General features: G+C 36.1%; 1 protein-coding gene across 4 annotated transcripts in view; it reads left to right on the forward strand.

Annotated features, from left to right (window-relative positions):
- Positions 1-17,227, forward strand: part of ANGPT1 (angiopoietin 1) — a 245,663-nt gene that overhangs the window by 55,414 nt on the left and 173,022 nt on the right. Inside the window, exon 2 of one of the 4 annotated variants that reach the window (XM_045896054.3) lies at positions 1,182-1,267. The exons of the other annotated variants lie outside the window; for them this stretch is intronic. Coding sequence (XP_045752010.1) covers positions 1,247-1,267 — 21 coding nt within the window. The 5' untranslated portion in view covers positions 1,182-1,246. The remainder of the gene's footprint in view (positions 1-1,181; positions 1,268-17,227) is intronic. 4 annotated transcript variants of the gene reach the window in all.

A 17,227-nucleotide genomic window follows, 5' to 3' on the forward strand; every position in this document is an offset into this window, starting at 1 on the left:
GTACATTGATTCTAATGACCAGTCCTAGGTGTCTAGACAGAAATACACTTGCAGCGAAGAAGAATAACATCTCAAGATATGTTAATTTAATGTAAATCTCCCTTTGACAAGCTGAATTTCCCCTTTATGGTTCACTCAACAGGGTTTTGGTTTCTTATTTGGTCTCAGGAGTTCTCTGCCCTTCAGAAAAGGAGTAGAGGCAGAATTTATCTTCCATGATAAATTAATAGCCATCTTCTGATCTACAAATCACTGTTCTATGTGCTTGGTTGAGCTAAATGACTTTTCACTCTCATAAATGTTGTAAAGTAACAAGAATAATGCCTGAATCTGAGACTAAGGGGTGTTTGTGTTAAACTCATAAATATTAAGAAAACCCTACATAAGCATAGTCTGTCAGTTTGTATGTCTCTTTCTATTCCATATCAGCTTCATTTAACCAAAATTTTTTTTTAATTTTTTTATTTATTTATTTGACAGAGAGAGAGACACAGCGAGAGAGGAAACACAAGCAGAGGGAGTGGGAGAGGGAGAATCAGGCTTCCCCCTGAGCAGGGAGCCCGATGCGGGGCTCGATCCCAGGACCCGGGGATCATGACCTGAGCCGAAGGCAGATGCTTAATGACTGAGCCACCCAGGCACCCCCACTTAACCAAATTTTAAGGATTCTTTTAGATATTACTGATGATAAACTCATAAAATTTTATCTCACTATGCAAAATATTCATATATGTTTACAGAGCTATTTCATTTCACTGAGAACAAGGGGTAAGACCTAATGCTAGAATGTTGACCCTGTTTGAGTGCTCAGTAATGTCGTTCTACAAACACTTGGGCCACCTGACAGAAACAGAAGAAGTTGGCTTACTATCTCAACCCAAAAATATATCCTTGAAAAGTGAGTGATTTGCTTTTTCCTCATTAACTGTGTCTAGCTTCCATGTGAAAAATAATGATGCTCAAGGTTCAGTTTAATTCTAAAAAAACTATTCTTTCCCTAGGTATCCTAAGCCAAAATAATATGTACTTTCAGAACTCCCAGTGTTGCTGAATATCTTGCTCAACACTTAATAGTTTGAGGGTTTGGGATTTTCTGTTTGGCATCACTGGTGCCAGTGATTCAGACATGGTATACCCACACATAATCCATGGACATGCTGAGCCAGATTCTCTCTTCACAGGAGATATTCTGAGAGCAATTTAAACAGATCGAGACTAGGATACTGACTCTTCTTGGACACTCCTAATGTCATTGCCATCAAACATAGTAAGTCATACCCAAATAGTCTGAATCTGTACTTAAAATTTAAGACTTTAACCAGAGTTCATTTTGTGTTGACCTCTATGGTAACTTCATGTTCAGTGATACTGGTGACCTAATCTCATTTTATCCTTTTGGTTAGAATGGTGTATTAATAACTGTCAAAGATTTTTTATTACTCCCACACATTATAAATTATAGCATGTAATTACTGAGACTCAGAATTTTCAATCCAAGGAAAATGTTAAAGATGACTTAGCTCAACCTCCTTATTTTAGGTGCCTCTAGAAGTTAATTAACTTTCTCAAAGACATTGACTAATAACTAATTAAGAGCTAGAACCAGGACTGAAATGCAGACCTCCTAATTTCTAGTCCTAGTATTTCCATCACATAATTTTGCCATAATGATTGAACCAAAGAGATTCACTGGAGAGGGGAAACTATGTTGAGCTAGTACTGTTCCAGACCTTTGGGACAACTAGAACATTTTCTCTGCCCTCAGAAAGCTTATGGGCTAAAGAGCTCGGTAAATAAATTAGAGCTTTTAAGTTGTATAGATGCTCTCATAGAAGTATATAAAGTAGAAAATGGGAGCACAAAAAAATTATCTATTATGTTGGTCTGTGGTTGGAAGATGCTTAATAGAAAATGAGTCTAGAGGATTTTGAAATAAAGAATGGGCTGGGCATTCTGCATTAGGGAAAGAATATTTAATTCTGGTCTCTGACATGAAGACATTGTGCAGATGTTACCAGAAAAATGAGTGTAGTTGAAAGTATGTTTTCTTATTTGCCCTATGCAGAAAAAATGTGGCACCTTCTTACAGGCAGATGCTTAACAGGCTCAATTACTAAGGCTCATGGGACATAGTGAAATTTAGGCACAGTTTCAGCAGTACTTCTGTACCAAACGGGATGTGTGTGTGTGTGTGTGTGTGTGTGTGTGTGTTGAAATGCGATCATTGCCACCTTTCAAAGCAGTAGGCTGAAATTTCAGACTATATTTGGTGATAGGAAAACTAAGGAAGCCAAAAGATACGGAGGGTTATCATAGAAGAAATATCAAGTTTACCCAAGAGCTACCGTAGTCTTGCAGAAGGAAATCTTTTCAGAGGAGAAGCCGCTCACACTCTGACAATATTTTAAGGGGCTTGGTTTGCTTATTCTTATACTTCTTTCTTGACAAATATGTTACCTGGTAATAACATACACAATGGCAGATGTGGCACTTATAAAACCTTTAAAATAAACAAATTAGAATAGAAAGAGCAGTACAACCTGAAACTAGGTTAGATGGTAACATTAAAAAAATAGGAGTACAATATAACCAATACCAGTTTGTTTTTGTTGGTCTGTACTACCTTTTGCAAGAATGTATTATTTTTCTTTTTCTGTTTGCATTTTTGCCCATTTGTATTGTAAGGATATTTGATGTGAATATATTTTGTAAAGTGCACTCAAGATTTCTTTATGGAGGATGTGTGTGTATACACACATGTGAAACTTGCAAATATTTAAGTAAACTTTCAATTCTCCTTGGTTTCCAGCTGATACATGGTATATGGGCCTAAGAGGTGATGGGGTTCCTCTTTTTACCTGCAAAGATCTGACTCCTGTTAGGGGTGTGGGTTTGGTGAGAGCTGGGCTGGACACTGGACCATGTATGATCTCGTCTTGTCATCACAACAGAACTCTGAAGTTATTATTCTTATTTCAAATCTGACAGATAAGAGAACTGGGGCTCAGAGGTTAAATAGGTTGTGTAAGATCAAACAGGCTGTTTATGAACAAGAAGAGATTTAAATAAAGATCTTTCTGACTCCTGAGATGACTTCCTGTCTACTCTACTATGCTGTACCATATTAAAGAAAGTGCAAAGTAAAAGGAGCAGATTCAGCAGAGAAAAAACTATAGAACAGTATGCTTAGGATAATTCATAGGAGGAATGACCAGGGTACAAAGAAACTCAGGGAATTTGGTAGCTTTCTTCAAATATTGACAAGATTATCAGGGCACAGCATCTGCCTGTAAGAAGGTGCCACATTTTTTCTGCATAGGGCAAATAAGGAGAATGATCTTTAGGGCTAGAATATGAACTGAGATGTATGTGTAAAGTTGCGAGGTAACATCATTATATGAAGGAATTTTCCAAAGAGATAAAGATAGACTACACTTACTTCAAAGCTAATCAGTTTTCTGTCATTGGACAGATTCAATCATATGCTGTATAAGCATTTGATAGTCTATTACCAAAAAACAGTCAAATGTAAACTTGTAGTTTAATGAATTCTTTGCCTCTACCCCTGCCTTTTTTTTTTCATTCTGACTACTCAGTTGAATAAAGGGTGCAGTTAGTATAACTACCAAGAAATTGATTGAGTGATTTTCCAATTAAGCAACTGAAGGTCTACAGCTTAGATTATAGCAATGCTGGGTTTCTGCTAGACTTACTCATTTTTTTCCCTTTGGTTTTACCCATTGTGTAAAAAGTGACTTGCAATGTTTACCTTTTTTCTCTAGTTTTAAGTGTCTACATTATACATTTCAAATTAAGCATATAACATGGCTGGGATCAACTTTAAAAACAGAGAATCTCATATGTCCTCAAATAGAAGTTTAGAAAGCATCGTACATTCCTATGGGTTATTCTGACTCTGCATAAAATGAGGAAGTGTTTCTAAATGTGATTATGTTTCAGTATCATTAGCCTATTGTTTTTTAAAAGACATTTTAATGTTTGTAGAAAACCTTTGGTTTCCCAATTATGGTATCATATAAGGCTTTGGGTCAGTCATTTAAAGTATACTTTATACTTATATACTTTAACTTAACACAAGTATGACTGAATTACAATCACAAAGGATTGACGATTTATAAATAGAAATGCATGTCAGTATAGAATTTTAAATCATTCCATATTTGTAGTCATCTATATCTGCATATTTCTACTTAATGAACGAATGGAAACTTATTTGCCCAATAACCTCGAGCATGTCACTTCATCTCTGGGCTTCTGCCTGTCTATAAAATGAAGGAATTGGATCAGAAATCTCTCAAGGGTCTTTTAGGTCTAAATGGTAAGTGTAAAATTTGGTCATATATTAACCCCCAAGGAGAATCCAGAAATACTTAAAAAACAAATGTAATTAAAATAGGAAGTGTTTTTAATAATCTGTGGTTTGCAGCTCATGTCCTCTGAGCAAGTCAGGATGCTTGAGCACTCAATTTTATTTACCACCCACCTCTATGCAGACAATTTCCAGATCTTCCTCGTCTGCCCTGACCTTTTATATTCTTCCCAGTCAAGATTTCTTTCTGTTTATGGAACATCTTTACTTAGATGTCCTGCCATCACCTAAATCTAAACATGTTTAAAAAGAAAAAGAAAAAGACAGGAATTCATGGCCTCCCCTTAGCCTATCTATTCTGCTTTCCCTGTATCATTTCCAGGCTGAAACCCTGGGTGTTCCCTGCCCATTCCCGTTTACTTACCATCTCCAGGCTGGTCCCAAATTCTGTTGAGTCCTACTCAATGTTTTGTTGTGGTTGTTTTTTTTTATTTTTTCATTCCTGTACTTCTGCATCCCTCCAGCCTCAGTCTGGTCATGCCCTGTACACCCAGACTATTTTAAATGCCTCCTGGTGAGCCTGCCTTCCTGTATTCATTCCTTATTTTCATGGACACTATGAAGAGCCATAGAATCCTTTATTCAAATGACTTTTGAGCAGCAAGACAAACTTTTTTTCTGACTCTAGTAATTTAGTAGTGGTATGTGCCTTTAGGGTAGTATTTATTTCTGTATGTAAATTTCAAATGTAAATGTTTACTTATACAAGTTTTGTCTCTCTCATCCTAGATCAGGAGTTGGTTTAGGATTGGGACCAGGTCTTTTTCTCTCTTTTTCCTTCTTTCTACAGATTTTGTTGAATATATACTTGCGTAAGATGCTCTATCAAGCATTTTGATAGCTTTAAACATAGATGGAACATGACTCTTATTTTTGGGAAGAATACTCACACTTCCTAAAGTAAAAAAAACTAACATTTGTTGAGTACATTTAGATGCCAGGCATAGACCATGACATAAGTTTTCTCATTTAAGTATTGAAAACTTTCTTTTTCCAGCTTTATTGGGATATAATTGACATATCACATTGTGTAAGTTTAAAGTGTACAACATAATGATTTGGTATGTGCATATATTGTGAAATGATTACTACAGTAAGGTCAGTTAATGCATCCATCACTTCACATAGTTACAATTTTGTGTGTGTGTGTGTGGTGAGGACTTTTAAGATGTACTCTGTTAGCAACTTTCAGATATACAATACGATATTGTTAACTGTAGTCTTAAAACTTTGTTTAGTGAAATTATTATTTCCATTTTACAGATGAAGACCTAAGGTTAGAGGAGGTGAAGTATCTTACCCCAAGGCTGGGATGGCTCTGAAGCCCTAGTTCTTAGTTCCATTGCTCTGTGTGAAATCTATATTTAACAGTTTCTAAATTAATGGCATTAATTCTGGTATTCCAATAGCCTAGCAGTTTTCTAAATGGTTGGCAATAAGCCCAAGTGATTAATATGCATCTGGACTTTCCTTTATTTCTCCTAAATAATGGTGCTATGGTTACTGACATAAAAATTTATTATTTAGATCTTAAGCTGTATTGTGAACAGTATTCTGTGGAACATGAGAGACCCCATATATGATAAAAACTTTATATAAAACATATTGTATTTGGACCCCCCAAAAATCGTTTCATTTTAAAATTCATTTAAAAGGGGTGCCTGGGTGGCTCAGTCAGTTAAACATCTGCCTTCGGCTCAGGTCATGATCCCAGGGTCCTGGGATCGAGCCCCACATCAGCTTAAAGCCTGCTTCTCCCTCTCCCACTCCCCCTGCTTGTGTTCCCTCTCTCACTGTGTCTCTCTCTGTCAAATAAATAAATAAATAAATAAATAAATAAATAAATAAATAAAAAAAATAAAATTCATTTAAAAATGTGCCCTTTTTGTATGGTAACAGACGGTGTAGCTACACTTGTACTGAGTGTAGCATAACGTATAGCCTTGTCAAATCACTATGTTGTACATCTGAAACTAATGTAATGTGTCAACTATACTTCAAATAAAAAGAAATTTTAAAGATGTAGATTTTGTTTGTTAATTAAATACCATATGCTGTCTTTTTAAAAGGGTGTATCTTATAACCATTCTCTCATGTTAATTAATTTATCAATTCTGTCCTGCTATGAACTTGGTAGGGCTATTTTAGGATGTCCATTTTTCAGTCCAATAAGACCTTTTTCTTCCCTCCAAGACCACACACCACATAAAACAGATTTATGTCTGGAGTGGTTTTTGTCAACAAACTTCAAAAGAACATATTAGATCATTTCTGTGATAGCCATGGCCTAAAATCTCTATCAGGTTGAAAAGTATGTAAATAGTAAAGATAAACGTGCTTTCCCTGCCTGCCAATTCACTGTCTTTCAAAATTATTTTAATAAGTAATTAGTGTATGGTAAAAATTCTTCAGTTCCCATGTTTAGAATAAAATTGCTGCCTCTCTACTGTGAACTTAATTTGTGAGAACTTGACATTTTAACATTTTACATAAAAATGGTCAAATTATTTTCAATAAGTATTTTAAATATGTTTGTACATGGCAAAACAATATTTATCAGGAAATACCAATGAAATTATTTAAAATGAAATGAAGGCACCCCTCCTCCCCCAAATAGATGACATAGAGACAACAAAGATGAAGATGGTGACAGAGAGGCAAAGGAGGAAGGAGTAAAGAGGGGAGAAGGAGGGGAAGGAAAATAAATGGTAGTAAAGCTAAAAATTAGGTTTCCACATGGGTCATTATTGACAGAAGTTTCTATGATTTCTCAGTTCTTTGTCCCTGAATTGTGAAATACACCTAAGAGTTTCTTTCTTTCCTAGCCTTAGATAGTATTGTGGGTGGTAAAGGTGTTATGAACTCTTCAAGCTCTTAGAGCAACTGAGTTAAGTAGGGATTTAGAGGCTGAATTTCATACAGTAATTACCAGCATGGGATTTTCCTGACAGCTAAGAGGACTAATCATCTAGTTCCAATGGTGGAAGCATGCTGGAGAGGGTCTGCTTTCAGCAGTTCTCTACACAGGGCCTGGTGTCTGGTAAATAGAAGACGCCAGTCTTCAGTACTGTCAGTCCTTTGCTTTTCAGAAACACTTAATTCAACTGAGTTTTGTTTTGTTTTGCTTTTTGTCTAAGATAAAAAGATACCTGCCTGTCTCTTTCTGTCTGCTCTAGCCCATTTGCCACCATCTACTATTCCTGTAGCTTGTCAGTTAAAAATGCTCACAAAGACAAAATCTGCAATAATGTTTTTAGCATGTTTAATAGAGTCTGGTTAAGTAAACATCCTCAACCAAAGCAGCAAAAGAGAGCTTAAAATAAATAGAGCTACTGTGCCAAGTTCATAATTACTTACACATTTAGCACTGTGCCCATCTTCTAAGCATGGCCATTAAAACCAGATTTGTGTATTTAATATAATTGTCTTGAAACCATACTAGTATGTTCAGATACTATAGGTCATTTACATGCTTGAGTATTTTTTTTAATTCTTTTTTTTATTCTCCTTCAGCTTTATAGAAGCTGGAATTTGCTCCACAAAACATTTCAAGGTAGCTACTAACATCTCTGTAATAGGCTAGATCAAATTATTGGTTCTTATAGAGTCAGCTGTTCTGTGGGGAGACATACTCTTGTTCACATTCTCCAAATCAAGTATTCTGGGGCTCCTGGGTGGCTCAGTCATTAAGCATCTGCCTTCAGCTCAGGTCATAATCCCAGGGTCCTGGGATCGAGCCCCACATCGGGCTCTCTGCTCCTCGGATAGCCTGCTTCTCCCTCTCCCACTCCCCCTGCTGTGTTCCCTTTCTCACTGTGTCTCTCTCTGTCAAATAAATAAATAAAATCTTTAAAAAAAACCCAAATCAAGTATTCTTTGGGAGGGTACTGAGAAGTTTCATATCCCAAATTAGAAGGGTAGCATGGTTAGTTTCTAATAGGCCAGTTAAGATGACAACCAAAAAATAAAAATCTTAATTAAAGCAATGTGTAATGGCAGTATATAATATTAGAAAAATATGAGCTTGGAAAGAGAGTCCTAGAGATACGATCTCACCTCAGTGGCTCTCAGTTTTAGGCCTGCAAAATAGTGGTGCTGGTGATGATTTCGATGGGAAATATAGCTGTACTGGAAGGTGATTTTTTAAATTAGAGATACTAATAATATAAGTGATAGACTTATTCATCTTCAATAAATGTTGGCTATTATTAATTATTCAAATATATACTAGCATATAATTTCCCGTTTTATATTTTCATCATTGTTCATATTCATGCAAATAAGTTGTTAAATCCCAAATATTTCTCTGGGAATTTATATCCTGTGTAAACGACAGTGGTTTGTTCTTGTCCTGGTATGAGCACTTCAAGCTAAGACATTTCATTGAAGGACTGGATGATTGACATTAATGAGCACTGAATCTAAGGAGCTGTCCTCAGTGGGTCAGTTTTGGATTCTATTTTGTTTAACTACATCATTAGTGGACTGAAAAAAGGAAGTAAGTAGCATGAGAAGTACATCTGCAGATGATAAATGAAGATGAACTTCAAATTCCCAGGAGAGGAGAGTATAAATAGATTCTCAGAAGGTTACTGAAATTGGTAGCAAAGAAGAGAAAGAAATGTGGACCTAAATAACAATCTTCCATATAAGCACAAGAGTGCTTCAATAATGTGAGGCCCAGAAAGAGGAAAGAGCCAAGCTAATAGATTGTACAAATAGCCCAACTTGCCAAGGGCACCAAAGCCCAAACAAACATAGCATTCTATGATAGTAAATGCAATCTAAATTTCTCATTTCTTAAATATAACAATGAAATTAAGGAGGATATAGTTTAGCATAGTGTTGAGATGAAGTCTTGGTTTTGAGACCAAGCACTGATACGAGAATGGTTTGTTCACAACTGTGTCCCCATTGCTTATCACGATGCCTGACACATGTTAGGCAGCAAATACAAGTATTTTTTTTTTTTAAAGATTTATTTATTTATTTGAGAGAGCGAGAATGAGAGAGAGTACATGAGAGGGGGGAGGGTCAAAGGGAGAAGCAGACTCCTCGCTGAGCAGGGAGCCCGATGCAGGACTCAATCCCGGGACTCCAGGATCATGACCTGAGCCGAAGGCAGTCGCTTAACCAACTGAGCCACCCAGGCGCCCTGGACTTCAGAGCCTTTTTTTTTTTTTTTTTGAAGATTTTATTTATTTATTTGAGACAGAGAGAATGAGAGAGAGAGAGAGAGCACATGAGAGGGGGGAGAGTCAGAGGGAGAGGCAGACTCCCCGCCAAGCAGCGAGCCCGATGCGGGACTCGATCCCGGGACTCCAGGATCATGACCTGAGCCAAAGGCAGTTGCTTAACCAACTGAGCCACCCAGGCGCCCGACAAATACAAATATTTTGAAGGGATGTTGAATCATAGAGTTGTTTTCAGTGTTATGTAATATATATGAGAAACTATCTTGAGCTTTTATTTGTTTTCCTTACTATCAGCCTAGGAAGCCAGCTCCATGAAAACAAGAAATCACCTTCTTGTTCCCAACTGTATTCTCAGTGCCTGGAGCTGTGGTACTATGATGTGTTTTTCTGCCTGCTTATGGCATCACCTGGAACTTTGTTCAAATGGTAGAATTATGGACTCAGATCCAGACCTACTGAATTAGAATCCCTATTTACTATTCACTGATAATTCTTAAACACATTAAATTTTGAGAAGCACTTGTTTAGAATATACCTGTTCTAGTAATTTCTCTATGAGTGTTATCAAATAAATGACTACAAGTTTTACCATCACATTTAGCAGATTTAAAATCCTTAATAAATGTATTCCAATAATGTTTTTATTTATTTATTTATTTATTTTTTAAAGATTTTATTTATTTATTTGACAGAGAGAGAGAGCGAGAGCAGGAACACAAGCAGGGGGAGTGGGAGAGGGAGAAGCAGGCTTCCTGCCGAGCCGGGAGCCCGATGTGGGACTTGATCCCAGGACCCTGGGATCATGACCCGAGCCGAAGGCAGACGCTTAATGACTGAGCCACCCAGGCGCCCTCCAATAATGTTTTTAACAGATTTAATGAAGTATAACTTACATACCATAAAATTCACACATTTTAAGTGTACAGTTCAATGACTTTGAGTAAATTTGCAGAGTTGTGCAACCAGTACCACAATTCAATTTCAGAATATTTCCATCACTCCAAAAAGATCCTTGTGCCCATTTGCAGTCATTCCTATTTTCAACCCCAGTCACTGTAATGTTATTCTAATATCCACCTGCCACTCCCCATTGTAGATAGAGAGTAACTAAAGGACGAACAAATACGTCTCTTTCATACACACTTAAGTAAATAAAAGTGATTCTTGAATGAGTTTCATTGTGGTTTAACTTGGCATTCACCACAACTAAATGATTTGCTAAACAACTGAGAGTTCAAATATGATTCAAGGGAAATGTTTACCACTTTGGGGGAACAAAACATTTTCAAATAGTTTATTTTCTAAACTAACTGGGCACACATTTACAAGTAAACATTATCAGTCTAACAAAAACAGAAGCTAGTAAGAGTTTAGTCTTTAACTTTAGTACGCTAATTACAAGTCATTGCCATCTAATCAGGGCCAATCCTAGGCTAGCCTACAACCTTTAACTTAGATTGCTATTTGAGGTTTTGTATCTCCTTAGAAGTTTGCGTTAGCTGAGTGGACTTTCTTTGGGAAAAGTCTCTTTACTCTTTCGTCTCCTCTACTAAATTCATGTTGTTAAGATCGCTTTCTCTTGGACTTTCTGAGTAGACCAATAAATGATCTCATTGGCCTCAATCACCCTATAGCCTTATCCCCCTGCATTCTCTCTTCCCAACTCCAAGAGGAGTTATTTCAAATTCTCTGCTTAAAAACCTTCCATGATTTCAAATTGTCCATGTAATGAAGTCCAAACTCTCTAGCATGAATTTAGTCCAGCCTATTTTTTCTGTCTCATTGCTTGTCTCTCTCACATTCCCATCTGGCCTGTTAAACATGCTACACTTCTCACTGTTCTCAAAACCTGCCAAGCATATCACATAACCATGTCTTTGCTGTTCCTTCCCTGTGTAATGCTATCCCATCTTCTGCCTACTTAGACATGAAATCTTATTATTTGGACAATAGCTTAAATGCTTCTATGACCCCTTCTCCAATACTCACCCCTTTCCTCAGTCAGATTTCCTCTTTTTCCATTTGTACTCACTTAATATCTCATTTTTGATTCAAAATGATTATATAGAAGGATGAGGGCTCTGTCGTAGTTAATTATGTGTTCCTATCACCTTTCATTGTATCTTCAATATAGTAGGAGCTTAAGAAGAATATATAAGTTTATGAATGATTAAGGGGATCTTTGAAATCCTGCCTTTGAAGATTGTTGGACCTGGAATCGCTCTGACATCTAGATGAAACATACACTTTCAGCTCTCTAGCCAGGAGTAGTTGGTATTTTTGTGTGTATGTCTCTTTTGAACAAAGGTATATATTGAAACATTTAAACTTCCTGTTTCAGATAAGGAAAAACATTAACAAGGTGAGGTTTTTTTGTAGACTTGGTCGTAGGAGCCTGGCTTATGATGGAAGTTAATATACTGTTTCATCCATTTAAAATCATAAACTCTAATAACTGAAAGGAATTAAAAAATAATTTTTTCAATCCACTGGTTTTCCAGATGAGGAAAATATTGTCCAGTGTGTTTATTTGTACAATTTTCTTTTTCATCTCACATGACAGGGGATTGAGGCAATCTTTTCATTTTTAATTCTTTACTCCATATCTCTTTATTAATAACCTAGTTAAATACTGTGCCTAGGATATATCCTTTCTCTGCACAGGATTTTGAAAGGCACAGGACTATTTCATAAGGCAGATCTGGTTTCTTGGGGAAGAACTCGGGGAAGAATTCCCCATTCCAACCCACCTGTAATAGAATATTCCTTCCCCAACATTTATTTGCCACTTGGTAGCCGTTGGACTTTGTGTGTAATGAAAAAAAATCATGTGACACTAAATGGAAGGTCTGAAATTCACTTTTGGCTCTTTTCCCCCTTACGTATAAACTCTGTGTTTTGGAAATCATTATTAAAAAAAAAACACCTTTAATTTCCACCACACCCCCATCAACTGGGTAGTACTCAAACACTATTTAAGAACATTCAATGCTTTTTAAAAACTATCTTAAAAAATGGAGAGAGAGAAAAATAGAACTATTCCACATGAATGTGAAATATTAATATTAATTAAGTGGAAGGTTTTTTAAACAAATAAATACATTATTGTTTTTGTAAGACCTCTCTTTATAAGGACAAGAATTATAAATTACAAAGTGCAAAGGATGCCTATGGAAATAAATGCCTACATAAAAAGTACAGATAAAGCAGGAAATTCCATAAAGCACATAGATAGCGAGACATAGCAATTCTCATCTTTCTCTATATATAGACATATATCTCCTTTGAAATAAATGATTGTCATTAACAGTATTATGAAATGTCTAATGCATATTAAATGCATATTATTTAAAATCTGACAGGTGAGTTAAACACTTGTGCAGACTATATTTCAGAAAATTTGGCAGGCAAGTAAATCCTGTTGCCTCACCTGACTTCTATTATAGCATCATTACAGAATGGGCATACTCCCAAAATAATTTATTTAGAATTAGGTTTATTTATATCTTATAATGTCCCTGGAGAAAGTGAAATTGATTTCTGTTTTTAGAGGATTTTATAGTTGTTATTGTTTTAATTGCATAACCTTACTGTAAATTAAAAAAAAAAAAGACAAAATCCTAAACATCATTACATCTATCATGCAGTTAAAAGTTTGCAATACTAGGCTGTTATTGCAATTCATTGTGTTATTTGAGAGGTACTATGATTTTTTTTCCTCAAGTCAACATCTATGCTCAATTGATTTGCCAGAGTTTGCTGAAATATGTACCAATATAATTCCTTTTCTAAATTAAAATATTGAGGCCGAGAAAGCTTATTTTAAGACAAATTTATTATGAGATAATTGTAATTGGGGAGGGGTATTATGTTTAAAGTAACTTAAATCACTAGATCACCTTCAAAGTCTGATTTATCAGATATTCTAGTCTTTGAATTTCTTGAATTATATCCTAGCCTAGCATGGTACTCTTGAGATAAAAAAGAAAAGCAGTTTCCTGGAAGAATTTGTAGGGAGGTGGATGCCTACTTTAAGGCAATTCTTATGAAAGTATGTTGGGAAAATTAAGAGGTCATAGCTAGGTGTTTGAGGAGTCAGGGAAGACTTCATAGAGACTGCAGATTCTTGCTAAGGGATAAAGAAGTTTGGTAGTTGTAAGATGGAGGAAGACATTCCTGGCAGAGGGCATGTGGAATGCGCAAGGCTTCAGGGGCCTGGGAGAATGCACTATGTGAAGAAAACTGCAGGTACTTGGACATAGCCAGAATAAAGCTGCATTTATCTTGGCCTGCCTTACCTGTTTTCTGGATCTGTCCTCAGTTACTAAGCCCATCAGAAAATTGAACACTCAGAAAATTCTTCCTCACATATGCTTTGTAGACAAAGCAATAAGTGACTTCTAACTAGAATCTGTTTTTCTGAGGTAATTTATTTAGGCAGTCAATTTTTATATACTTATATTTTCTACTAAAAAATAAAATCACTGACCAATTACCATATACTAATAATGTGCTACATACACACACAAAAAACCCTTATTCCTCAGAGGAAACCTATGTCTTTGATGTAAGAACTACTATTATCCCCATTTTATCAATGAGGTGACTGAGATTTTGAGAGTCAAAGGAAATTGAGGTCAGACAACTAATTAGTACAGAGCTGAGATTTGAACCCAGGAAGTTTGAGTTAAGAGCCCCAAAGTTTTCACCTCTCACATTCTGCCTCTTCTAAGAATTCGTGACCCTACAAGGTTCATCAAAGGGGAACTCAAGGAGAATAAAGCGTTTTAATACACCAAATAATAACAGACTGTATTAGTTTCATATTGCTGCTGTAACAAAATATTGAAACCTAGTCAAGATTTTGGCCAGTCTGGTTTCTTCTTGAGGTCCTAAGGTGAGAATCCATTCTCTTGCCTTTTTCAGCTTCTAGAGGCCACTTACAATTCTTGTCTTCCTTACTGCTTCATCTTATCACTCCAACCACTTGCTTCTGTGGTTACATCTTTTCCTGCTAATGCTGCGCTTCCTGCCTCCTTCCTCTTAGGTCCTTGTGATTACACGGGTCCCACCCTGATAATCCAGGAATAAAAGACTCCATCCCAAGATCTTTAATTTAATTACATTTTCAAAATTCATTCTACCATGTAAGGTAACATACTCATAGGTCCTGAGGTTTAAGATGTGGACATCTTTGGAGAGGCCATTATTTAGCTTGCCACAAAGACTGATACAATCTAGGAAAAATATTTTAAGTTCTAGACAAGAAAGGCTGAAGAAGCATGAGCTCTGCCCTCAAGGGGCACAAAGTCTAGTGGAAACTGAGACATGTCAACCTGAGGCATGTCAAAATGATAGTAAAATGGGGAAGGTGCTACAAAATGCACAGTAAGTACTTAACGACTAACCTGATGATGTTACAGAAGAAAGCACAGAGCATTCTTTGAAATATTATCAGGACCCCACAGAGGCCATTGTCTCAAATTGACTTTCTATTGAGAAAATAGTAAACTTAATTTTAACTAATTATCATATTCATGACTTTTGTGAAATTCTCAAAACATAATCACCTTAAGAGTTAAAATTTCTTCAAGGATATTTTTCCTATATATTGAAGTTAAAAATTTTAATTCTAAAACAAACAAACAAAAAAAGGGACACAAATTCTTTCAGTACATTCCTGCAGCAAGATTCTAATCCAAGAAATTGATTTATATGTGTGTGACTACCTAGTCTGTTACTTTTAAATGAAAAATTTAATCCACATGCCAAATGGATTTTTTTTTCTCAGAAATGAAATGTAACCCAGTTAATTGACCCAGGTGTGTGGCTTATATTTTTGTTACCTCTTTATTGTTTTTACTTTTATGTAGATCTTAACAAACCACTATATTGTCCGAGTGTCCTAAAACAAAAGATTTGTGAAGGCCTGCATTTCAAAAATAATATAATCTATAGAAAACTCCTTTACATTATAAAACAATGACTATCCTTTGACCATACTCCAGCAGTTTTTCTCTTACCAAGACAAAAGCAATCCAAAACCAACTAGTTGCTGGGAATCCAGCAGAGTTGATTCTTTTCGCCCTCTTGGAATTCAGCAATAGGCTTTCATACTTTCTTCCAGCTCCCATTGGCTTTGGGGAGAAAAGACAAATAATTAACCCTGAAGTAAGAAGCATTTCATTGTAGACTCTTCCTGCTGGGTTAACGAACATCTCTAAAAAAGAGAGCTCCTTGGAAGTGTCTCACTCAGTGTCATTATTGATTAGTGACACCCATTCTCTTAGCAAAGCCTTTGGGAACTTAAGCTTCAAGGGGGGTTGATAATTAGAGATGAAGTTTTCAGTTGCTTTTTGGTCCAAATTTGTTAACTGAACTGTTAAGTGATGAGATGCTGATTAGAAAGCCTCCCTAGTAAGTCCTGGTTTCACTCATGGCAGTAACCAGTTGTCCCTTATATGTGGCTCACTGTATTTCTTCTTGCTTTAAATGATTCATCCCCTATTTTCTCTCATGGCCCTGTAAGGGGTACCATAGCATCTCACAGCTTGAAGTTGTAACATATAAGCATCTATTAATTAGAGTAATAAATAGCCAGTTATCCTTAACTAACCTGGTTATTCATTCTCTAAAACAGCTTCAATATTAAAATTGTTTTTTTGCCTTTTGTTTTTGTTTTTAATAACTCTAAGACCATGTAACATGACCTGATGTGTATGATTTAAAATGGAAAATTCTATTATATCAGAAATTTTTTCTGGCATATTTGGAAGTAAGTCCAGATTTTCAAAGTACATGAAAAGCAAAAAAAAAAAAAAAAAAAAGTACATGAACGGCAACATTGAATGAATAGCTTTTCCTTAGCTTTACCTGAGAATTTAAAGGCCGACACTTAATATGATGAATACTTTCTAAAATGCCTCAGTGTGGATTCAGAATTTTGCCAACTTGTTTAAAGAATGAGCTAAGAGGTCAAAATGACAAATGTGATTCTTATAAAGATTAGTTACTACTGGTGACATGGCTATTGTCAATCACTCTCAGAACGTGTGCCCTTGCTTAAAAATGTATCTGGCAGGTGTCTGTAATTGTTCTTGTTCAGTGTCAGCACTAGACAAAGCAAAAGAAAACAACTTCCAGCATCACCACAATAAAAAATCCACAAGAGACCTGAACTGGAAACTATGATATCATTAAAAAAGAGGGGTGGAATGACCAAAGAAGAAGAGCTGAAGATGGAATCTTGGGAAAAACCTGTGTTTTCTCTAACACGTGTGATAATAGCACCATTTTGTTTGTTTTTGTTTTGACTGGTTTTTTAATATAGGATATTACACTATGCAAAGCTTATTGCTGCATTTAAAAGTCTCATGGTAATAAGTGGATAAAGGCCACGGCAGGGGCGGGGGACGGGGACAAATGGAAAGTATAGTCCTTCCTGGTCCTTGAAAATTCACCTACTGGACAAGTTGGCTTTGAAAATGTGGCTTCTTGAATCAGCAATGTGAGGATCTCTTTGGATCTATTTGCTGGGTAGACCTCTGTAGACAACTTGACCTTAATGCCCACCTTTATTTCTGTCTTCCCAATTCCAGGGTCCTGTCTTGGGAACTGCATCTTCTCTATATATGACATTGGG

This window comes from Mirounga angustirostris, unplaced genomic scaffold, assembly GCF_029215605.1.
Source record: "Mirounga angustirostris isolate CCGP_5_RB_7025 unplaced genomic scaffold, mMirAng1.0.hap1 SCAF_4, whole genome shotgun sequence".
In the NCBI taxonomy this organism is placed as follows: domain Eukaryota; kingdom Metazoa; phylum Chordata; class Mammalia; order Carnivora; family Phocidae; genus Mirounga; species Mirounga angustirostris.